This window comes from Castanea sativa, chromosome 5 (genome assembly GCF_040712315.1).
Source record: "Castanea sativa cultivar Marrone di Chiusa Pesio chromosome 5, ASM4071231v1".
Taxonomy (NCBI): domain Eukaryota; kingdom Viridiplantae; phylum Streptophyta; class Magnoliopsida; order Fagales; family Fagaceae; genus Castanea; species Castanea sativa.
This window is the reverse complement of record NC_134017.1, coordinates 30,581,039-30,605,986: the sequence shown is the minus strand read 5'-3', so window position 1 is coordinate 30,605,986 and position 24,948 is coordinate 30,581,039. Positions and strand designations below refer to the sequence as shown.

At 35.0% G+C, this 24,948-nt stretch overlaps 1 protein-coding gene across 1 annotated transcript; it reads left to right on the top strand.

Moving 5' to 3' along the window:
- The first annotated feature begins 558 nt into the window (after nucleotides 1-558).
- LOC142636856 (uncharacterized) lies at nucleotides 559-15,080 on the top strand. The gene is made up of 13 exons (XM_075811146.1): nucleotides 559-785; nucleotides 1,627-1,700; nucleotides 2,101-2,184; nucleotides 2,388-2,468; nucleotides 3,070-3,150; nucleotides 4,861-4,953; nucleotides 11,716-11,895; nucleotides 12,031-12,098; nucleotides 12,551-12,602; nucleotides 13,253-13,306; nucleotides 13,400-13,492; nucleotides 14,221-14,287; nucleotides 14,684-15,080. The coding sequence occupies exons 1-13, from the start codon at nucleotides 644-646 to the stop codon at nucleotides 14,755-14,757; spliced, it is 1,143 nt and encodes a 380-aa protein (XP_075667261.1). The 5' UTR covers nucleotides 559-643; the 3' UTR covers nucleotides 14,758-15,080.
- The last annotated feature ends 9,868 nt before the right edge of the window (nucleotides 15,081-24,948 follow it).

Genomic DNA, 24,948 nt, shown 5'->3' with positions numbered 1-24,948 from the left:
AAGTCCAACTCACTTTAGGCACTTAATACAAATCCATTCACATTAATAGCAGTACGCTTATATTAATCATAATATGATTAGTGATTTTTGTTTTTGAAGAAACAAACTGTTAAACACACTTAATTATATTTTTTATCAAGCTCAAATACATTACTTGATCCAAAATACCACTACAAAAAGACTTAACTCTTATATTAGTATAGTATGGTTTCAAGCAACAAGAAAGAGTTACTAATTATTGAATTTACTAACTATTAATTATTAAGAGCTTGTCACCTCAGAGTCGTAGATGTTACTCTATACTATATTTTTTACAATAAATTTTAAGTTGTAAATTGTAATTAATGTGTAAAAAAAAATAAAAGTAATGCGGTCAAAGATTAAAAGGCTAAAACGAATAACAGCTAGGATTTACTTAAGAAAAGTATGGTACCATTATTCATTCATAATATAATAATAATAAACAATGACATGTCACGGAAAAACAGCCAATCAGAAATGCGTGTTGCGTCACTCTTTTGTTTGTAATAAAATTGGAAGCACCGCTCAACCTTCGAGAAACACTAACCCAGAGAAGAACTCACTTTGTGTTCTGAAAAAACACAGAGAGAGAGAGAGAGTTTGGTCGTGTTGTTGTGTCGGCATGGACAATGTTCTTCATAAGCTTCGGAAACTGGATGCGTATCCTAAAATCAATGAAGATTTTTACAGCCGTACTTTCTCCGGTGGCCTTATAACTCTCGTCTCCTTCATTGTCATCTTCTTACTCTTCCTCTCCGAGCTCAGTATGCTTCTCTCTCTCAAGATTTATTTATTTGATGCTATGTCAATTTTGATATTATATATATAGGGGGTGAAACAATCTCTTGTTTTCAAGTTATGGGTTTTAGAAAGTGAAAAAAAAAAAAAAAAAAATCAATGTTGTTTTGGGGTCTTGGAATCTCAATTTTGTTTGGAGACTCACACTTTTTATATACTGCCATATGTCAATGCAAAATTTTATTACTAAATTTTTTGTATACTAGCTATCAACCTTTTTCACTTTGTTCCACTAATTCTCACAAGTTTTCACTTCTTCTTTTTTTACTACTACTATTTTCTTACATGTGAATTCCAAAAATGACTTGGGCTTCTAGTGATTGTTCTCTAATTTTGGATTTTGAGACTAATGATTGAATTATGCCTCTTATCATGATCATGATTATGCTGTTAATACCGTACTAGCTAGACAACATCTGGGTTTGTACATTAGAATGGGGTGTCTTGTTACAGTTTATATTATTATGCACAAAGCAATTGTCAATGCCTTCTTTTTGAGAGAAACTTTTGTTACAAAATACTCTGCCTACTTGAACTTAAATAGGAATAGGATGATTAGTGACAATTATGGTTTAGATGTATACTTTGGAAATTATAATAATCATAGTTATCAAAACCACATTTCACCAGTTTTTGAGCTGATACGATTGTACCAATTATAGGATTTGTTTTGAAACTGACGTAGTGGTGTACCAATTTATTTTGAATGGTAATGCTCTACTGATAAATACTCCATTTCTTCTGCATATGGCTTTTCTTTGATTTTTAAAGTTGCATTTTTAATCAATCAGTTAAGTGTGCTTGCAGGATTATACCTCCACACTGTTTCTGAGTCAAAGCTTGTGGTTGATACTTCAAGAGGGGAAACCCTACATATCAATGTAATCATCATTTTTTCTTTTGCATTAAAAATGTTAATTACCTCTTCATTTTCTATTCATAATCTGTAAATTCTAATATGACACATGCTATTCCAGGGTAGCATTTGAATCTTTGCAGGTTCTAGTGGTTGTTAATTTTGTGAATCACATTTTTATGTGTTCCAATGCTCAAATATTTACTTGCAGCAAAGCTTTGAGATTTTTCGTTTGTAGTAATTCTTCAAGTGTGAAATATCAATGATCATCATTTTCAATTTTTAATTTTGAGTGCGATTAATTGTGCTTGTTTAATGCTGGTATTCAAGTTCAAATACCAGCCTGGATTCTTGCCTTATTTCAGTTTGAACAGTCATTATTCATGCTTGATTTATTTATGCCCTATTTCTGTTTGAAAGTGCAGTTTGATGTCACCTTTCCTGCTGTTCCATGTTCATTACTCAGTCTTGATGCCATGGACATAAGTGGAGAGCAACACCTTGATATAGTATGTACTGCAAGCAGTGTCTTCTTATTAATTAATATTTAGCCTTAATAATACTAGTTGTATAATAATGGAGACATGCCTAGCATTTGAAAATTTGAATACTTACACCATTTCTTTCTTATTGAATCTGACAAGTGCTCCTGAATTTGATATATGTTTACTCTTACTAATTTAGGGTGTATGATTCATTGTTTTACTTGCAGAGACATGATATTTTCAAGAAAAGAATCGATGCTCATAGTAATGTAATAGAAGTTAGGCAGGATGGGATTGGTGCACCAAAGGTTAGTAAGAAAACAATTTTGTGGCACACTTCTTCAGTAAGCATTTGTTTTTAACATATCTTGTATCAGATGGATGCCAATACACACACACACACACACCAATAAGGATCCACATAAAAATGAATCCACGATGGAATTGGCTGCACAAGAAAGTGCTTTGATACTTGCTGAATGAGTTACTTCCATAGTGGATTATAGATTTAAGTAAGAGGTGGACCTATTGTAGTAAGAACTGTGGTAGATGTTTTTTAGTCAGCAAATGGTTTGAAGGATTAGTTTCAAACCTATTGTTCTGTTAGGCTTGCCTATGATTGACATGGTGCCTGCTTATTTTGCTACAAATTGGGAACCATAACAGGTTGGCTTTGGATTGGCAGTTGTTATCATATTAAGTAGGAATAAAGTTCAAACTTTGTTATCCTTTTTACTGATGCTCTGTTTATTTATTTTCATGATTTAAGCTAAGGATGAAATTTTTCTTTGCTTTGACAATTTTCTCTCAACACAATCGTTCATTGGAAAAAGAGAAAATCCTTAGCCTTCTCTGCTTGTGTTTGCTTTCCATCTCTTTATTCTTATCTTCACCCTTCACCTAATGCAGATTGAGAAGCCCTTACAGAAACATGGTGGCAGGCTTGAACACAATGAAAAATACTGTGGCTCTTGTTTTGGTGCAGAAACGGTACATTTGATTATCTGGTATCCCTAATGTTGCTAGATTATCTTTTAATAATTTTGGAACATGCAAAAGTACTATATATTAGGTACCAATGTGGACTGCCAAACCAATTTACTAGAAACTCCCTTTCGATTAGAGATGATGTCATGGGTATGAAATGGCAAATATTTTAGCCAGGAATGCCGTTTTCAGCTTCATCAGGCTGATTTCCCTCCCTTCCTGCCATTCCTCCTTTTCAAATTGATCAAAATCAGTTTTTCTTTTCTTTTTTGTTGACATTTTTAAACAGATGTTTCAATCTACAAAATTTACCAACCCCCTGCCCCTTTTTTCTATGAAGGACAAATAAATCTCTCCTTTGTCCTGCATCTGCTGCTCATGGAAAACCCATTTGCTGGCTTTTAAATTTATCATATAAATTATTTATATTAGATGCATTTCATTAACTTATTGTCCTTGACCCCCATCTTAGTTCTTCCTTTCATCTCCCTAAGAATTTTATTTTAAATGCTTTATCTAACAATTTATATTCTTCTAATCTCTCCATATGCTCAAACTTTTTTATCTATAGGCTTGAACATACTCAGTTAGACATGTTGTGAACTTGAATTTTCTTTCTGATGAAGTAGGGTTAGCTTGCAGCATTCCTATCTATGACATGGTTTTGAAGGAGTTAGGTCAGCTTGATGTCCCTTCTTTTCCATCTACTATTCTAGAACACTTGGCATGCTAAAATGGAAGTATGTTGGATAGTGAACCTTTTGTATGCACCATTCGTACTTGGGGATTCTCCTCTTTCAATAAAATTTCTTATTACTTATAAAAATCATGATATAAATAAATAAGTACATTGGAAATAAATGAGCTCTTTGGTGACTCACCCAATAAAATATTTGTTAGATTTCAAGATCAGGAGTGAGTTCTTATCTGAAGTCAAATTCAGTTTAAATGTATTTTAAGTTTTAAGATTACGTATGATGTGAGTCCAGGTGCCTTTTTATTTTTAATAAATGTCCCTTGTTATGAGGATGGCACTTGTCCCTTATCTGTGGCAATATGTTGTACTTTCTTGTTCAACTTGGTCCCTCTGCATATTGTAAAATTTACATAAGTACTGGAGCTAATTGTCAAAAATCAAATGGCCAAAAGGTGTAGAGACAACTGTGAGGTGGTTGGCCCTTGGATCTGGATCTTTTGGTCCTGGTGCATACAGTATAATGTTTTGAAGGTCATATGTGATGATAAAAGTTTTCCAATAAACTGTGCATGTTGAGTCTCAAAGCCATATTTGCATTTAAAATTCACTCCCTAATAGATCACCTGCACCAAAAAAGATAAGATTAGGGTTTTCTTTCAAAGGAAATATTACACTATTTGATATTGATTTTGCAGTTAGGGAAATTTATTGCACTGGGGTTCTAAAATTTCTTAGGACTGGTCTGCTGTTGATTTTAGCATTATTGTATTTGAACACTGAAATTGTGCAAAGGGGACAGAGAAAAGATATGCAGAAATTGAATTGCAGTGTTTATAATATATTTAATATCCTGGGCTGCCTCTCTTTTTTCCCTGGTAGCTCTGCTTCTTGGCTGATTTGTATCAGAGAACCAAAACTTACTCTATATATATATATAACATTCTACAAAAGTTATGTTCTTTCTGTAATTGTTCTGTAGTTTTCTAAATCTCACACTCTCTCTCTCTTTCTCTCAGTCGGATGATGACTGCTGTAATTCATGTGAAGAGGTTCGTGATGCATATAGGAAAAAAGGTTGGGCACTAACGAATATGGATCTGATAGACCAGGTTAGTCAGTTTATAATACTATTTTTTAGAGAATGTCATCAGTTCATACACGCATTAAATTTTCTTGGATTACAATGTAAAAACTAAGGTAATCAACATTGGACATCTAGTATTAGTTGAGCAGCTTTTTGTTGGTAAGGTATATAGATACCGAATGGGTTTTCAACCGACATATTCATCGTCCATCTTGTTCTTATAAGGAGATGACAAATGCTGTTTGGTATATGAGTTGAGCACATTGAACTAGAGATTCTATTACTGAATTAGATTAGTTGTTTGTATTGCTTCTGAATCTTGAGGTAAATATTTGTGGGTTGGAGAACTTTGTTGACCAGAGAAATCAATATGATTAATTTTTTTTGATAAGTAAAGATGTCTTGTTCAAAGAAAAGATTACTTCATGTTCACAATGATGAACACAACATAACCTAAAAGAATTACAAAAGGATTATGTACAAAATTGAAATGACTCCTTGAAATCTACCCTCCATGGTTAATACCCATTAGATCCCAAAGGCTCTAAATACTACACTCCATAAAGCATACGCAAATTCACAATAGAGCAGCACATGGTCCACTGTCTTCCTATTACACCGGCACATACAACTCCAACCAACCAGAGAGAAACCTTGTTTGATAAGATTATCACAAGTTAAAATCTTTCTTTAGGTTGCTGTCTAAACGAAGAACAAAACCCTCTTCAAGACCTTAAACATGCCAAATACTCTTCCAAGGGAAAGAATTAGCCTTTCTACCTCAGATAGCCTCATAAGAAAAATGAACATCAATTCACCCACTCCCTCTCAATCTCCATCTCATCTTATCAACTCACTCCCTCCCTCCTGGGGATATTTGAGCAGTAAAGATCTAAAAAAATTTTCAATTACTCCAAGTCCCAATTATGGAAACCTCTACAAAAACATTCCACTCTATCCCAACCCATCTAAGTGAATGTCCATGACTGAATGAACTGAGGCACCCCATCTAAGTGGCTTTATTGGTATGAGATTTCCTTTTGTACCTTGGGGGGGGGGGGGGTGGGGGTGGGAGTTTAGATCTTGGAAAGGTTTCCTTAAGTCAGTGCTCTGTTTTCTCTGATACTCTGTTTGAGTGATGAGAAATGAGATATGGGAACTGTGTTTGAGTGATGAGAAATGAGTGAGAACTAAGTTTTGAGTTAGGAGCAAACCAAACAGGCTCTTATGTGCCTGTCTTAGTGGGATAGTTAATTTATCAATTGCTACTTCATTGCATGTTTCTCAAGGACATGTGGTCTCTTCTTCTTCTTTTTGCAATCTTTGGGGTTAAATGAGTGATACCTCCGAAGGTGGTTGCAGTGTTTCTTTGTTAGCAATGGATGATTGGAAGGCAAAAATTGTGCAACTAGACGCATTTGTGGATAGGTTGGATAGAGAGAAACAATCATTCCTTCAATTGCATTGAGTTATCTACTCTTGAGTGAAATCCATATTTCTTCATAAATTTGTATGAGTGGTCTAATGCATTGGCAATGTATCTTCCTTTCCTTTATAGTGTCCTTGAAGGTTTTCAATAAAAATTGTATACTTCAATTTTTAATATTTTTTTCAGTTTACTTATTAAAAGACTTCATGGAAGCTAGGGTAGGAATGTACACGGTCTTTGAATGCTTCGTTTCTCACTTTAATTCCTAAGAAGTGTAGTGCCGTTAATATTAAAGACTTTCGCCCCATTAGTTTGGTTGGTAGTGTTTATAAGCTGTTATCCAAGGTGTTGGCTAATAGGATGCGGAGGGTTTTGGATAATCTCATCTCTGAGACTCAGAATTCGTTTGTTGGCGGAAGGCAAATTCTGGATTCAGTGCTTGTTGCAAATGAATGCTTGGATAGTAGGTTGAAGAGCAGAGTTCCGGGTGTGGTTTGCAAGTTGGATATTGAGAAAGCTTATGATCATGTGAACTGGGAGGCCCTGTTTTATTTGTTGGGCCGGATGGGTTTTGGGGTGAAATGGAGGGGGTGGATCAAGGCTTGCATTTCATCTGTCCGTTTCTCTGTCCTAGTAAATGGGTCCCCTGAAGGTTTTTTTGGTAGCTCCCGTGGGTTGAGACAAGGGGATCCCCTATCTCCGTTATTGTTCCTTTTGATAATGGAGGTGTTAAGTAGACTTTTGAAGAAGACAGAGGAGTGTAATCTTATTCGGGGATTTCAGGTGGGAGCTGTGAACTCTGCTGGGATGAGTATTTCCCATCTTTTATTTGCGGATGACACCATCATATTTTGTGAGGCCTCAAGGGAGCAGCTGCTGTCAATTAGGATGTTGTTGTCTTGTTTTCAGGCGTTTACGGGTTTGAAGGTCAATGTTGGGAAAAGCGAGATTGTCCCCGTTGGGGAGGTGAATAATCTAGATGCTTTGGCTAATGTGCTTCAGTGTAGAGTAGGCAGTTTGCCTATGAAATATTTGGGGATGCCGTTGGGATCTTCTTTTAAGTCTCCCTTGATCTGGAATCCTATTTTGGAAAAGATGGAGAAGAGGCTCTCTGGGTGGAAGCGTCTCTATTTATCTAAGGGTGGTAGGCTCATGTTATTAAAGAGTACTCTCTCAAGTCTCCCGACATACTTTCTATCTCTCTTTACTATTCCTAAAGCAGTGGCGACTAGATTGGAAAGTATTCAGAGGAATTTCCTTTGGGGGTCTTCTGAGGGGGGTTTTAAATATCCTTTGGTGGCTTGGGATAAGGTGTGTTTACCCGTTGAGATGGGTGGATTGGGGTTAAGAAAGGTGGTGTCGTTTAATCAAACTTTATTAGGGAAGTGGCTGTGGAGATATGGCCATGAAGATACCCACCTGTGGCGTCGGGTTATCTCTTCAAAATATGGCGAGGATCAAAGGGGGTGGAGGTTTTCTAAGCATCTTTCTTTTGTAGTGGGGCAAGGAACTTGTATCCGTTTTTGGCATGATAGGTGGATTGGTGACGATACCCTAAAAGTTCTCTATCCTGAGCTTTATGTGTGTTCAGCGGTCAAGGATGCCTGTATCTCTGAGGTTTTGTGGATTCCGTGGCGGTGGCACGTTAGAGTATGGAATTTAACGTTTTATAGAGCGTTTGAAGATTTGGGAGTTTGCCGCTTCGTATTCTCTTCTCCGGCTTATCCAATCCCGCATTCCACAGGGTAGTAGGAGAGATACCCTTTACTGGCGGCTTAAAAGGGATGGTATGTTTGACACTCGGTCTTACTACCTCGCGATCCGTGGTGCTTCGAATTCTTGGCTTCCTTGGAAGGGGGTTTGGAAACCGAAGATCCCCAAGCGCGTGGCTTTCTTTCTGGGGTCTGCTGCTCATGGTCGGATCCTCACCTTGGACAACCTTATGCTTAAGGGTCGGCCTTTGGTTAATAGGTGTTGCTTATGTTGCAAGGATGGGGAGTCGGTTAACCATCTTCTTTTGCATTGTCCTGTTACCCATGCTCTTTGGTCTTGTATGCTTCAGACCTTTGGGATTCTTTGGGTTATGCCAGGGTCGGTGGCGGAGTTGATTCCTTGTTGGCATCAGTGGCATGGAAAGGATAAGTCGGACATATGGAATTTGGTTCCAGGGTGCTTAATGTGGATTGTGTGGTTGGAACGAAATCGCCGTTCCTTTGAAGACAAAGAGAAGACCTTGGTTGAGTTGAATCTATTATGCCAGCGTAGTCTCTTAGAGTGGTCTCGTTGTTGGGGGTTTTCTAATTGCTCTTCTCTCGCTGAGTTTTTGCCCTCCCTTAACTTTGTTTCCTAGTAGATTTTTCTTATTGTTCATCATCATGAACTCCTTGTATGACTTTCTTTCTTTTTTTTATAAAAGCTTCCGGATTACTTATCAAAAAAAAAAAAAAGTTCAGTTCAGGTTATTTTTCAACCTAACATGATCTCCTTGAGTTGAAAAATTTCCAACCCAACCCAAAGAAAGGGAATATTCACGAAATTTTCAGATCTGTGAGATGCAAAAAATAGAGAAAAATATGCACCAAGGAAAACAATCACAAAAAACAATATTTATGTGGTTTGACATTTTGCCTACATCCATGAAGTTGTAAGGATTTCACTATTCTCAAGGAAAAATATAAGATACGGCAGCACAGTTTTTTCTCTCAAAAACAACATAAAATCCTAATCTCCAAAACAATAGTTTTTCTATCTTGTGCACAGAACACAATGTGCTATAAAATGGGCCAACGGCTTGGACCTATCAATCCAAGCCTCCACTCCATGGACTAAGCCTCAGAAAATCTCCCATTAAAAACCATAACAATATTATTTCAAGTCAGATCATAATTCGAATCAAACACAACTAGACTCCACAAAGCCCAACACATAACCCTTAGGATCAAGTTGAGTTAGGCTGGCGCCATTTTGTTAGGTCTAATAAAAAATTGTGTTTTCAATTTGTTGGTATTTTGTTTGATTGGTCTCCCTCTTTTGGACTCATGGATAGAGATTGCATTCCAATGTTTATTGAGTCTCTATCTCTTTGTGCATAATCATTTAGGATTTTTTGGAATATTTAGGTTTTCTTCATTCCTTCTTTGCATGAAGTACACTCTTTTCAATAAAATTTAAATAACCTATCAAAAATAAAATAAAAATAAAAACAAATTAAACAATTGAGCCTAATATTTCAGTTTCATAAATGTCTCAAAATATCAAAATAAATCAAACTCAAATTTAAAATACTTTAAATGAAAAATAAATAAAACTATTAATAGCATGGATTAGGTTTGGGTTGAAACTCTTGTCTACCCGGACTTGGCCCAACCTAAGATTCAAAAAATATTTAGAACCAAATACGACCCATCAATTTACAAAGAACCAACTTGAGGCATTAGGTTTGGTTCATTGGACTGGTGAGTTGAATACACGACCCTAGCTAGGGATATGGAGTAAGGAATGTATCAGGAGTTGTTATTTTAGACATTGGAATGGCATGAAATCTAGTATGAAAGAATCTATCATTGATGAACATTTTTTTACAGGAGACACTTAAGTACCTTTTCTTGATAAGTAACACACTAAATTACTTTCAAACATGCGACAAATGTTAGATGCATTTCATTATTACTCGGAAAAGTTGATAGAAAGTGCTATGAAATTGCAAGATGATACTAAGAGAGGAGCATAACCACTGAACATAGGTTGGTGGTGCGAAATATTAGAATTGGAAATGGAAAAGAATAGGTATTAAAGATATTAATGACACTGCAATAACTAGTGCAAGAACAATTGTAGGCTTCACAAGTTCATTTTCAATCACAACAGATTTGCATCAAGAATCAGGTCTAAGTACATATCTCTTTGCACTAGTTATGATTGAACTTATTAGACTGATTGAAAATGAAGTTTCTTGGTGTATCTTTGCAACTGATATAGTCTTATTGAATGAAACTAGATGTGGGAGTTGACGCCAAGTTGGAAATTTGGAGGGATGTTTTAGAATTTAAGGGTCTTAGGTTAAGTAGGTCTAAGACGTGGTACATGGAGCGTAAGTTTAGTCTAAGGAGAAATAGATATTGAGAGGTTGTAAGAGTTGATGGTTAAGAGATACCAAAGAGTGAGTACTTTTGATATGTTGGATTAATAATTCTTAAAGAGGGAGAGATCACATAGATTTGAATCATAGAATAAGAGTATGTTGGATGAAGTGGAGAAATGCATCTGGAGTATGATGTGATCCCAGAATATCTATTAAGTTAAATGCAAAATTTTATGAGATTGTTATAAGACCAACTATGCTATATGGTACCGAATGTTCAATTATCAAGATGCAACATGTTGAAACAAAATGTGAGAATGTTAAGATTGATAAGTGGAATAATGAAAGATAAGATAAAAAATGAAGAGATTCATTTAAAAATAAGAGTTTGTTTCTATTGATGAAGAGATGAGGAAGAGTAGCAACAAATAGCTTGTTCACGAGCAAAGAAGATATATTAATGTAAGGAAGAAATTCGAGTTGAGACAGTTAAAAGAGGTAAATGATGACCTAAAATAACACCAATATAAATAGTAAAAAATGACAAATTAATTTAGGAAGTAACAAAAAGTATGATTCTAGATAGGATAGAATAGAGGAGAAGAATACATGTGGCTAACCTTGATTAGTCTATTGAGGATCAATAGCCGAGTAGCTGACCCTTAGTTTTCGAACTAAGGCTTTTTTCTTTTCTTTTCTTTTTTTGTTATTGGTGTTAATAATAATAATAATAACAATAATAACAATAATAATAATAATAATAATAATAATTATTATTATTATTATTATTAAAAAAAATAAAAAACCAGAGTGCAATGCAATCTGCTTGTGATGATAAGACGGTTATGTTTTAATTAATGAGGATTATGTTGAGTTACATAGCCAAGTTTGTGGAATGACAGTGTGATTAGTACAGGCAACTCTTCCTTACGTTAGAGATGCACTGTTAATCTAATCCGTTACTGCTGAGATGCATTATGCAAGGAAGTATGGAAGACCATGTGGAAACTCTTTCGACAACTGGGCTCTGATGCCTCTCCTTATTTGACAGTTTTCAGAGGCAAAAATGTGTGCAACATTTTCTTGTGCATGTTGTAGGTTGAAACTTTAGCTCCTCATTGAAAGCAATGAATTGAATATATGCACACATGGACATGGATGTCTACATACGAAATTTCCATACTGCCCTATGCATATTTCGATTCCCAAGCTTGGGACTTTGTTTTCTGTAGCTTTATATTGTTTTTGACTTTCTTATTTGTCCTTTTGGCTTTCAGTGCAAACGGGAAGGTTATATCCGAAAGATAAAAGATGAAGAAGGTGAAGGATGTAATATTCATGGATCACTTGAAGTTAATAAAGTGGCTGGAAATTTTCATTTTGCCCTTGGGAAAAGCTTTCACCAGTCAAATGTTCGTGTGCATGATTTGCTGGCCTTGGAAAAGGATATTTATAATGTATGATTATCTTAGTACCAATAATAGTTTGGCTTAAAAAAAAAAAAAAAATACATCACTATCGAATTTTAGCATAATTTGTCATTTTTCTTTGATTTTCAACTTTAATTTGATGTCATCACCATGATGATACAGATAAGTCACAGAATCAACAAGTTAGCTTTTGGTAACTACTTCCCTGGCTTAGTCAATCCCCTTGACGGGTAATTGTTTCTTTCTTCTCCTGTCTATATATTTACATGTTTTGAAATGCTTTCTAGTATTCTATATTGCATTAGTGTCATACCGTTTGAAATTGAATAAAGCCGGAAACATTGTTTACATGAATGTTTTCCACCAAAAATGCATGAACTGTTTTTTGGTGTAATTTACGTATCATAGAATACTGCTGCTTCAAATAAAATTTGGAATTCAAAATTTCTGGTTGATGCAGCATATTCCAAATTGGAAATTGCGTGTTGTCTGTTATGTTTTGCTTAGTTATGTGCTCATTTCGGCTTTCTTTCTTCCTCTTCATGATGGAAAATGTTTTGGCCATCAAATGAAATTGCTAGATTGTTCAGTATGTTCATTATCTACTGAATAACCCATTAAATAAACAAATTCTAACTTAATTTATTTGATTTAATCTGTTAAAATTTTCCTGTCTTTTCAGTGTACAATGGGTGCCTGAAACACCAAATGGTTTGTACCAGTATTTCATCAAGGTTTGTATCATGTTCTCTTTACTTTGTGTTTGAGGTTTCACAAACAAATGCTGAATGATCTTGTCCTGTTTATAGATTTTTTATTTTGTGTTCATTTTGTGAATTAAGCACTGATATCAATTGAATATCTAGATTAAATACAAAAGCATACAATCAAAATCTGGAAATTTTATACAGTCCTAAATCTTTAGCTATTACAACACATTGAAAAGGCAAATGTAAGTTGTTGGTGGAAATTTTTATGAGAAACACATTGTATCTAAATTTTTATAATATCTTCAGTTTGTAGACCCATTTGAAGAATGGTGTTCTTTACAGACCATTAAAGTTATCTTATAAATATTTTATGGTGCTCTGGGCTTGTCTTATGAAAAGCAATGGAATTCCTACTTCACCTTGTTGATGGTCAGAATGAGAATTATGTATAATGTCAGTTTTGAGTGCTGGTTGAAGAATTTTGGTCTATATTTTGAATTTCTGCCATGATAGTTTTGAAATGAATCATTGGAGACTAACCTCTGTCTTGTTTGTGTGTGTGTGTACACATGAATGCACTTAAGTCTTTGTGTAAATGTTTGCCTGCGTATGATTGCAGTGTTTTCACAATTGGAAGCAAGGATTTTTATACATATTCATTATGAATTTGGCAGGTGGTCCCTACTAAATACACTGACATTAGAGGTCGTACTGTCCAGTCAAATCAGGTATTGTTAAACAAATTGAAGATGACAAAAACTTATTCATTTATGTTATAAATAGATCATGCTGTAAGATGCACCATTAACGGCATTGTGCAGTATTCTGTGACAGAGCATTTTAGGGGTGCTGAGCCAGGTTACTCTCCGCCTGTTCCTGGAGTTTTCTTCATTTATGACATTTCTCCAATTAAGGTTGGTATTTTTGTCCATAGCTATCAGGCTACTTGAAAATGTGATTTGGACCCAATCATGACTATTGGGCTGCTTTAGGTTTTAATAATGAAAATTCTACTTTGTTTTGTTTTTTTCTTTTTGATTTTCACACTTTTTTTTTTTACTTTTTTTTTTCTTACGATAAAAAAATTCTAAATACATAAGATTATAGCTGCAACAACTCTCATATGAGAGAACCAAACAGGGATAATGAGCAAAAAAGACGAATAGCTGTAGATGCAGTGAAAGTTATGTGGATTGTATGTATTTGAAAATAGTTTCTGTATGAAGTAGACCCCTAGGCATCTTTCATGGAATGGGACTCAGTACTGCCACAAAAGGTGAAAAGAAATCAGTAGCACTTTGAACTTATGTGGTGGATAAAAGAGGAGGCTTATCATTACGTTGCTGGGATAAACTAAAAAATTAACTGCATTATGTTGCAGATCATATTTTCCAATGGATATTGATAACGGATGCCCTTAAAGCAATTGTTAATAAACTATTTTAGGAAAGTTTTTAACATCCTTTTTTATGGGAAATATAAAAAGCCGTCAAAAAAATTAATTGCTATTTTCTTTTCCCATAAAAATTTTCTAAAATTATATTCTAAACCACTTATCAAAAAAAATTATATCCTAAACCAATGCCGTTAAGGAATCTGTTAACTTTTCCTGTTTTACAATTTATATTTTTGCATGTTGCAGGTGACTTTGAAAGAGGAGCATGCAACATTTTTGCACTTTATGACCCATATTTGTGCAATAATTGGAGGTAGTGCTCTCTCTGGCTATTTTACCTACATTCATGCGTACGTTTGTGTGTTCCGCTATAGTTTTTGAAAGTTTCAAAGCTTTCAGCTCCCATTAAGCTAAAGCTTATGTTCTGAATCTGATATCATTCTCTGATTAAATGATGGTTTTTAGGTGATTTTAACATTTCTTTCCCCTTATATTTCTCTTTCCAAGATATTTTAGATTTTGGGTAGTCACTTTTAGAAATTTCCAAATACTCACTGTATACCAAATTGAAAACTTATGATGGGTTCACTCCACTAGAACTAGAAGTAGAGATTTATGTATGTTGGTTGTGAGACTATTCTTCTTGGCTTCCTTGTTATGCGCTTGTTACTCTATTAGAATTACTTACGTCTCGTGTCTCTTTGTTTAGGTATTTTCACAGTTGCGGGAATAATAGATTCCTTCATATATCATGGTCAAAGGGCGATCAAAAAGACAATGTAAATTGGACAAAGTAGCTGATATCTTTGCCATTCCACATAGCTGCTCCAAAATCCTGAAGGCTTCTGCGGGACTCGGGAAATCGTTGAATTTTTTTTTTTTTTTTAATGAGGGTTAGAAATCACAAAATTATGTGGCTGTTTTTACTTAGTGAATGGGGTTAATGCTCCTATTTCATTCTGTCAAATCATGCTTCTTCTTTTTCTTTTCATTTTTTTGTTCCCCTTCAGTTAGTGATTTGTAGATTTACGTGACAATTTATTTTCATGGGAATTAGATCAAGTTTCATACCTTAATGGAATCAAGGGTAAAACAATCTTTGTAAATGTGATGCAAATGTTTGGTCAAATTGCGATAGGAGTATGCTTCGAGTCTTTGACATTGTCCAAAAATCCCAACTTGAAAATTTCTGAACATTGTGGCTTATATTAAAACGTGCTTTCAAGAAACTTGACAGCTAACAGAGATTACTCTTTCAAATCTCTTTGGACCATTTTTATCTTGAAAATATGGATTCAAAATGCCGTTAAATAGATTTTGCTCTAAATAAGGTTCGAATCACAACTTAGCTCAAATTATGATTGAAGAAGATTCTAGGCTCAAAAGGCAAAATTGAGTCAAAATGAATAGACGGACTAGGTCCCAGATCAGACTCAAAACAGTCAAGCGGATGCTAATTTGCTATGGGCTAGATTTTAAACCGAGTCAGGGTCATGGATGAGCAATGAATGACGGGCTTGAATTCGGCCCATGAACTTATCTTTTCTTCCTTGTGCCACTCAAGCATATTATGTTTCATCACCAAAAGTGTTTCGAGACGTGGTTAATCTAGACTCATCGAAATTTTCTTTTTCAGGGAGATAGGGCTAATTATTTTCATAAAAATATAAATTTCCACCATTCTTAGCCTAATTAGAAACAATATTGCTTATGAAACCCAATGTGCTTCAGTGACAGCAGGAAGAAGAATTGAAACAAAATTATGTAAGATTATTTTAGTTTTTCTTATTGTTGCCACTCAAGTGCATTGTGTTTCATCACCTATAGTGTTTCTAGATTAAATTAATGTAGATTCATCGAACTTTGTATCTTTAGAAAAATATAGCTAATTAACTCCATAAATATATAAATTTCCAAGAGGCTCAACCCAGCCCCCAGTTAGAATCAATATTAGTCGTAGAATGTGCTTCAGTGATAACAGGGAGAAATGTGAGATTATTTTCGGTTCTTTTTTTCTTTTTTCTTTTGGTGACATTCAAGCGCATTATGTTCAATCACCAATAGTGTTTCTAGATGAGGTTAATCTAGACTAGTCAAATTTTGTATATTTAGGAAAATAAAACTAATTACTTCCATAAAAATATGAATTTCCATGAGTCTCAACCCAGTTAGGAACAATAGTGGTCAAGGAACTCAAAGTGTTTTGGTCACATCACGAAGAAAAATGAACCAAAACTATCTGAGGTTATTTCAGTCTTTCTACCTTGTGCCACTTAAGCTCATTGTGTTCCATCACCAATAGTGTTTCTAGATGAGGTTAATCTAGACTCGTTGAAATTTGTAGAAAGTCGGATGTTTAGGGAAATATAGATAATTATTTCCATAAAAATATAAATTTCCATGAGTCTCATCCTAGTTAGAAACAATATTAGTCATGGAACCCAATGAGATTTAGTGACAGTCGAAAAAAAAAAAATCTAGATGAGATTAATCTAGACTCATTAAATTTATAATTTTAGAAAAATAGAGCTAATTATTTCCATAAAAATATAAATTTCTGAGCCTTAACTCGGTTAAAAATAATATTGGTCCTGGAACCCAATGTGCTTTAGTGATAGTGGGGAGAAGTACTAAAACAAAACCATGTGAGGTTATTTCAATTTTTCTTCCTAGTGCCACTCAAGCACATTGAGTTCCATCACCAATAGTGTTTCTAGATGAAGTTAATCTAAATTCGTCGAGATTTTTATGTTTAAGAAAAAGAGCTAATTATTTTCATAAAAATATAAATTTCCATGAATTGATGCTCATTTTGGCAAGGAGGCCTTATAGCAGGAAGAAGCTCAACAATATGGAAGAAAAATAGTTAGTGAATTGAGAAAAAAACCATTAAACTCGAATGGCAAGAATAATGGAATATAGGCCAAGAAAAGAGCAAATGGGCCTTAAAGAAAGCAAGCGGACCCAGAGAAAGAAGTAGTAAACTCATGGGCATATGAAAAATAGAAAGCAAGCAAGAATGGGCCAAAGAAGCCCGAAGTAATGATTTAAGTGAGTAAGGGGTTGATGGAAATCCCATAAACCCCAAAGGTGAAGGATATGGTAGTTTGAGCCGAGAAAGCCCAAAAGACTTAGTAAAGACCCATAGGAATAAAGAATTAGAATGGGCCAAGGATGCCCAAGGAAAAGAAATAGGCCGAGGAAGCCCGAGAGCAATGGCATGGGCCAGGGAAGCCCGAAATAGCATGAATATTAGATCAATGATAATACTGGGCCACTGGAATTAAGTAAAGGGAAAGCATACAGCAAGCCCAAAAGAGGCCCAGTAAACACGGGGCAAACAATGACACAGCAAGAATGAAAGAATGGTGTGACAGTAGTACTAAAGCTCACTAAAGTAATAAAGAATGAATTAGAGAAAGAAAAGCCCACAATCAAGCAAGGCCCAGCCTAAGAAGGAAGCAAGTTATAAAGAACAAAGGCTTAGAGACCCATTCACGCCACAAAAAGTCAAGAATGGGCAGCAGAATACACATATGAGCCCTTAGGTCATGGCAAACGCATAAGCAGCAAACAAGTAATGGACATACAAGGAAGTGGAGCACGCATAAGGTTCAGGCACCACCAACCTATACCCAGCTAATAAAGAAGTGGTGAGCCATGGGCTAGAGGTAAAAGAGAGTATGGTCTAGCGGTGGGGAGAAGGGGAAAGTCTATTCTGGAGTTCTCACTCAAACTCTTTTGAGGAAAATGTCCTGTTGGAATGACACACCACCCAAAAGAGGAAAAGATGAGTTGATATCACTAGGTGCATGCCATGAGGGATAGTGAGAGAGAATGTCCACTCCTATCCGGATGGGAATGCCACAGTGAGCAAGCAGACAAAATAAGACTCTTTGTCTAGTAATGGGATGTGGCACGGCTAGCATAGGTAAGTGGTACTAGCTAGGCAGCTGACAAATCAATGGGTGATCTGGAAGGACACCCACACCTAGACAAAAGCGGTTAAAGGGTAAAATAGTAAAAACCCATCACAGCAAGCAGTATAAAAGGGTACTCCGCTGTGCACAATGAACAGCAATGAAGGGAGGAGGAGAACACAAAACAAGAGAGTAAAAAAAATAAAGCAGAAAACTCAGAAAGAAAGAGAAAGAAAAACAGAGAGTAGGCAAGAGTGTGGTAGCAAGCATGCACCTATAGGCTAATCTCTTCTCTCCCTCTAAAAGCCTACCCTCTAGTGAGGATCAAGGAATTTAAGCATAAGTCATTTAAGCTCATTCTCTTAAAATGGGTAATTTCCATGGAAAAATCTCTCCAAGAGGTTACCCACATTGAAGAAGTGGTTCCCTTCTTGGACTTAACTCTGTAAGGTAACCAAGCACGGCAGACTAACCATCCTTTTTTCCATTTTATTGATTAAGCATTGGTGTTATTTCCCTTTATTTACTATTACTGTCATATTTATATTGTATTTATATCGCTGCACTGTTTCTTCCTTATTTCACTCAGTATTCCCTATTTTTTGATTGACAACAAACATACTTCCTTTCATTGTTGTTATATTATACCTGTCTGTCATAATTTTCTTGTAATAGTTTTATCTGCCATGGGCGAGTGATCAAGATTTCAACAAAAAGGGGTTTTAGTTTATGCACAAGCTGGTTTAAGGCGAGATGTGATCAAGCCGATCCTGACTCTCTGACCCAGAACCTTTAGACCGTAGCAGCGTAGGAGGTAGTCCAGCTCGCAGTCACAAAAAATGCCCACCACAAATCTCAACCCAATTAGAAACAATAATAGTAATGGAACCTAGTATGTTTTTAGTGACAATTGGAAGAAAATTTGAAACAAACTCTGTGAAGTTATTTTAGATTTTCTTCATAGTGCTACTCAAGCGCATTGTGTTCCATCGCCAATAGTGTTTCTAGATGAGGTTAATTTAGCCTCATCAAAATTTTTATTTTGTAGGGAAATAGAGCTAATTATTTCCATAAAAATATAAATTTTCATAAGTCTCAACCCAATTAAAAATAATATTAATCATGAAACCCAATGTGATACAATGACAGCTAGAAGAAAAACTAAAACTTTGTGAAGTTATTTCAATTTTTCTTCCTTGTGCCACTTAAGTGCACTATGTTCCATCACCAATAATGTTTCTAGATGAGGTTAATTTAGACTCGTTAAAATTTTTTTTTAAGGAAATATAGGTAATTGTTTCCATAAAAATATAAATTTCCATGAGTTTCAACCCAATTAAAAACAATATTGGACGTAAAACCCAATGTTCTTCAATGACTAGATTAGAAGAAAAATTGAAACAAAACTATGTGAAGTTATTCCAGTTTTTCGTCCATCATCAAAATTTTCTCTAGATGTTAATGTTAGGATGTGTGCCCTTAAATCCTATTGTATAATGTTATGTATGACATTATGTATGACTTAATATTGTAATTAATAAAGTTGTTTTATTATAATCTAAAGTAATGGTGACATGAATATTGAACATTATCATATAGTCCATGAGATGCATAATATGTAATTTACGTGAAAAGTCACAGAAAATATCAATTACAAGTTCTTTGTAAATTCAGAATTATAAATTCAAAATTATAGTTCGTAGTGGTGATGAAATTGGGCATTTCATCTACAAAAACTATAACATATCAACTAAGATGATTTGTCTTGATCATGGAAGTGGAGACTTCTAGTTGGTATGTTGATATGTTTTAAGAGTTAAGAGATATTGAACTAGACCACTGTGAGATTTATTATTCTCCTAACGACTGCCAATTGAATAATAAATCTCATTACTTATATTTACAAAAACTCTTAATCCTAAGAGGATAATGGACCTGATCATGAAATGTAGGTTGCTTTAATATATCAAGAATGAGATCTAAAGACACGATCAAAACTTCAATATATTTGGCGGCCACATTTAGTGTTGATGGAACATATATTCTCAAGATGGAACATATATTCTCAAGATGGAATTCATAGTCTCTTAACGAAGATACAAAATATTCTCTTGAGATAAGTTTAATGGGTTTGGTTATTTAGAGTGTTAGGTATAACCACTTTAGTAAGGAGTTACTAAAGTATATATTTATGAAATTGGATTTCATAAATATATAATGAATAACATAGAGGATTAAACCGAGTACTCAAGGATTAAAATGTAGTAATTTACAAAAAGGCAGTTTACATTCATGACTTTGTATTACTAGGAATATTTTATAAAGGGTTGCATGTATAATAAAGTCTTGGATATAATTTATAAATAAGGCCTAGAATGCAACTATATTTATATTGTGGCATTAAATATAGTTAATAGTAACTTTAGACTTGTCAAAAGTTGACAGAAAAGCCCAAAGCCCATTGGAGCTAGTGTTTTATTGGTCCCTTTTGGTCCCACTCCAAACCACACACTAAAGCCCAATTGGAAAGGCCCAAAAGGCTAACCCTAATCAGTTAGATACAAAGGGAGAAACATACAGAATTTTATGTACAAGTGTGACATCATTATAAAATGGTGTGTATATGAGTGTGAGACACTCTTATTCTCCCTTTGAAAACTGACTGAGAAACCACACTTCTTGGGCGTAAAGCGAAATTGGAGTGAAAATTAAAAGTGTTCTCAAGTACTTCTGATCATTTGCTTTAAATTTCACCGCACTAAGGTACACTATCTTGTTCTTGAATTCTTAAATTTGCATTGTACATGTTAACAATTGCGAATGAAGTAGATCCGTTAATTTTTCGCTGCGTATGTTTTGTATGTGATACAAACATGTATTTAACCAACAATTAATCTAGTGTCATTGAAATTTGTAATTTTAGGGAAATAGTGATGAATTTTTCCATTAAAATTATAAATTTCAATGTGTTTCGACCACTATTGTCATAAAACCAACTCGCTTTAGTGATAGTAGTAAGAAAACTAAATCAAGAAACCCCCTAACATTATTCCATTAATTTTTTTTATTCATAAAAATTAATGGACAAAATTTGGCTCCAAACATGTTAATAACCTTGGGCTCCAACTACCAATGAGAAAATGATATTTGTTTTTTACACATGACCCACTTAACCCAACTAACTAAGTCATGTATATTGCACATAACATGACACGTATTATCTTGGGTAAATTGCAAATTACATCTTTGAAGTTTGGGGTTGATTGGATTTTACACCCTAAAGTTTCAGAAACTTGATTTTGCACAATGAAATTTGGTTCCGTTAACAATTCCCCCCCCCCCCCCCACGATTAGTTTTTGCTGTTAAGTGACACATCATCATACTAATGTGTCTTATTTTTGACAAATCAGTCTCAAAACTACATCATTTCGGTGATGACCAAGTGAAGAGCTGGCACAATCAAAACGGCGTACTTTTAGGCCTAAACAAAATACACAAATCTCTACTTAAACGACACTGTTTCAGGCAAAAACCTGAAATCAAAAACAGAACCATGAAGAAGGCTCACAAACCCAGACCCCACGAAGCCTATCCCCTCGACTCGTGTGAACTATGAACCCAAACACAGACCATCAGTTCGCGTCGTGAACCCAGACTTCAGCTCCATTGTCGAAGGCTCCAAGCGGCGGCAACGGTGACGGCGATGGCGATAGTGAGTTGCTCTTCACTTTCTTTCTCTTTTCTAATTTGGATTTTGTAGTCCTAGTTTTTTTGTAAAAATTCTAGGTGATGGAATTGATGCTAGAACTCTTAATATGTATACAATTTAAACTCGCTTTTCTATTGGAACTGTGTGTGTGTGTGTTATGGTGAAATTTGTTTCTCTTTTTTTTGGGGGGGGGGGGGGGGTTGTATAACTTTGAATATTGTTGATTGGGACCAATTTTTTAAGGATTTTTGTAGTAGTTTGTTGTCAATGGTTTATAAATATAGTTGGCTGTAAATGTAGTGCCTTCTAATTGATGCAGTGCAAGTTAATTGTGATATTTGGGACTAGAGCATCTGGGATTATTTTTTTCTTTGCAAGGAAAAACTAGTGAGGACTAGAGCCCTATATGCAATAAGCAATTAGCATCATGCATAAATTCCAAGTATAACTTATATATTCATGAATAATTTCACCTTAATGGACCCTAAAGAAATTTTAGGTTAGGGCTTTATCTTGGAAGGCTTTTGTTGGGTTTGAGTGTAATAGGGTTAAACATATTGCTCATACCACAACCCATTAATCCCACTTAAATTGATTTAATATGCAATAGTTTTTTTGGGGTATGGTCAACTTGTCTATTGACACAAGGTGTTCAGAATATTGGTTATTGCAGTTCAACTTTGTCTTGCTGGCATGTTGTAGTGCAGTTTCTACTATTTTATTATATTTTCGGCTTGGTTGTGTGTGTTATTGACTCAATTTAGGACTTGTGTCCTTGAGTTTTCATTGATCATTGTACTCCTCATTTCAATCTGGCTAGAACTAATTATTTGTTTCCTTCCAATTAGGAAGTGTAGCCAAGTTGTAATCAAAGTTTGTTTGCTTGTTTGCATGGCATGGTAATATTTCCATTTGTTTTTCAATAGCTATAAAATAATGATATTGTGGTCTAGTTACTCATCTGTTTCTTTGAATTATTTCTGATTTCAACCCTTAAGCAACCTTGTATGTTGTTGCATTTGATTTACTTTTAGCAATGTACTAATTAAAGGTTATATTTTAGTAATTCATTTATATGTGTGTGCAGGGCATTGAATATGGATCAACTATTTGATGTGTATACATCATGGAGGGGTATTCATTACACATAGCAATACACGTTGAATATTATATATATAACTACACATTGTACTTGTTATTTGCATATTGCCAGTATTTGGTCATTAAGTTTGTTATGCATACATGCTTACCATATGATCCAATATATCTATTATTACCGGTCTCAACCTAAACAAGTGTTGCTAGAAGCAATGAAGTTAGTAGATATGGAAAATGAATTTGAACTGGTGTTGGAAAAGGAAGAGTTGGAAATGGAGCTTGAAAAGGTTGAGGGGCAGCAGTAGTGCTAGTTTGTAAGACCTTTTATATGTTGGGATATTTGATTGTTAGAACCTTTAGTGGTTACTGTTTTGTAAAGCTATCCATAAGCTTTTTTTTTTTAGAAGGATCCATAAGCTTATTTGATGGTGTTAATGGACAAAAATAACCTATTTTTTGTTGGTCTTAGGTAGGACCTTTGGTTTGACAAACATTATTAGTCACTGTTTAGTACAGCTTTACATAAGCTTATATAATGGTGATACTAAACGTGATTATCCTATTTTGTGTTGGTCAATAGTTTACAAAACCTTTATGTGAACAATTGAATATTAAGGCAACTCTACTAAATTTATCTAACTTAGGTGATGTTTATGTGTATGGTATCTAATTTAGTCATATTCAGTTCGTAAAGATTTAAAGAAATGCATATATGCATAATTGCACTCTACAGGTCTAATGTAATTGCAATTTGCATTTATGGATAGCTATTTCAATTTTAATAAACAATATTTCAATAGGGACAAAACTAAGTATCAATTTCCATTGCAAAAAATGCATTTCAGTTTCCATAACAACATAATAAAACAAGTGGCCATTACAATTGTCATTACATTAAACAAGATAAGAAGCTGACTACTCTTTCAAAACAATTGTCACTACAATCTTTCACAATGAGTAAACTACAATTCACCTATTCTAAATACAAGTTCTTTCCTTGGCCTTTTGCTTTCACTAAACAAACTAAAATGATCACCAAAACAACAAATCAACTTCTACAATTTGGGTTCCCTTGGAGAAGCTAATGCTCCCATTTCAAGATTGTCAGTTTGCAAGAGATTTTTTTTTTTTTTTTTTGAGAATCAGGTAAGCAAAATTTTATAAATTGATCAAATCCATTTGGAATACATCCTCCAAATCAGTGGGTAGTTCTTCCCCCTATACAATAGTGTCAATAGTGTCAGTAGATAAAACTGCTCTTCATACAAAGGCATGGGCTAACTTGTTACCATCCCTCCTAACATGTTGAAAAATAATCCTTGTAAAACTAGAGCATGAACCATGAATCTCTTTTATCACATGACCAAAAAGTGTCAGGTTCTCCCTTTTGTTGGTGACTGCCTGAATAACCCGCATGCTATCTCCTTCCACAATCATTGAGAAAAGACTTAATTCCTTTGCAAAAGTAACTACTCTATTACATGCTAAAGCTTCAACAGCATCCACCGAATAAGGATCACAGAACCTCTGACTTACGAGCAACGACTCCAATACTTGCCATGCCTGAGTTGCCAAAATAGGCTGCATCAAAGTTGGCTTTATACAAGCCTTCAGGTGGAGGAAGCCAAAGAGTCAGGGCTGCTCTCCTCTGAATCTTTGGTGGATGCTTGTGGATCTCGAAGTACTCTGCCACCAAACTCTTAGCTCGTTTGCTGACTTCGTGAAAGGGCTAGGAAGGTTGTTTTTCAAGAAGCCTATTGTGTCTTTGCCATAAATTCTAAGAAATCGTAGAGAACCAGGCCACATGGAAAACTGCTCCTCTGCCCAGTACCGCTTCAAACATGTCCATGAATGTTTGAAATTGGGTCTTATATAACACAATAAAACTGGCCTCAGATTTCCAAACTGCCTTGGCCTGATCGCATAACCAGAGGGCATGCAAAGTTGTTTCTTGATGCTCATCACATAGGGAACAAGTCACATCTAATGGAATGTGTCTCTTGTTCAAATTCTCCTTGGTTGGCAGAGAGTCCTTGATAGCTCTTCATATAAAGTGACAAATTTTATTAGGGGGCTTGGATACGCCAAATGCCCTTCCAAACCTTCTGATCTCCTGACAAAGTTGAGGCTTATCCAGCCATGACTAAGCCTGAAACAAGCATGTGATATGCACTTCAGACAGAATATTCTCCATCTAAGGTAAACAGCCAAACATAAGCATCATCCTGGCCAAGTCCACTAACATG

Excerpts from the sequence above, each read along its gene's own strand:
- LOC142636856 (XM_075811146.1), top strand. The coding sequence starts at position 644 with ATGGACAATGTTCTTCATAAGCTTCGGAAACTGGATGCGTATCCTAAA. Across the intron at positions 4,954-11,715 it reads ATATGGATCTGATAGACCAG|TGCAAACGGGAAGGTTATAT; the intron begins GTTAGTCAGTTT and ends TTTGGCTTTCAG. Across the intron at positions 14,288-14,683 it reads TATTTGTGCAATAATTGGAG|GTATTTTCACAGTTGCGGGA; the intron begins GTAGTGCTCTCT and ends CTCTTTGTTTAG.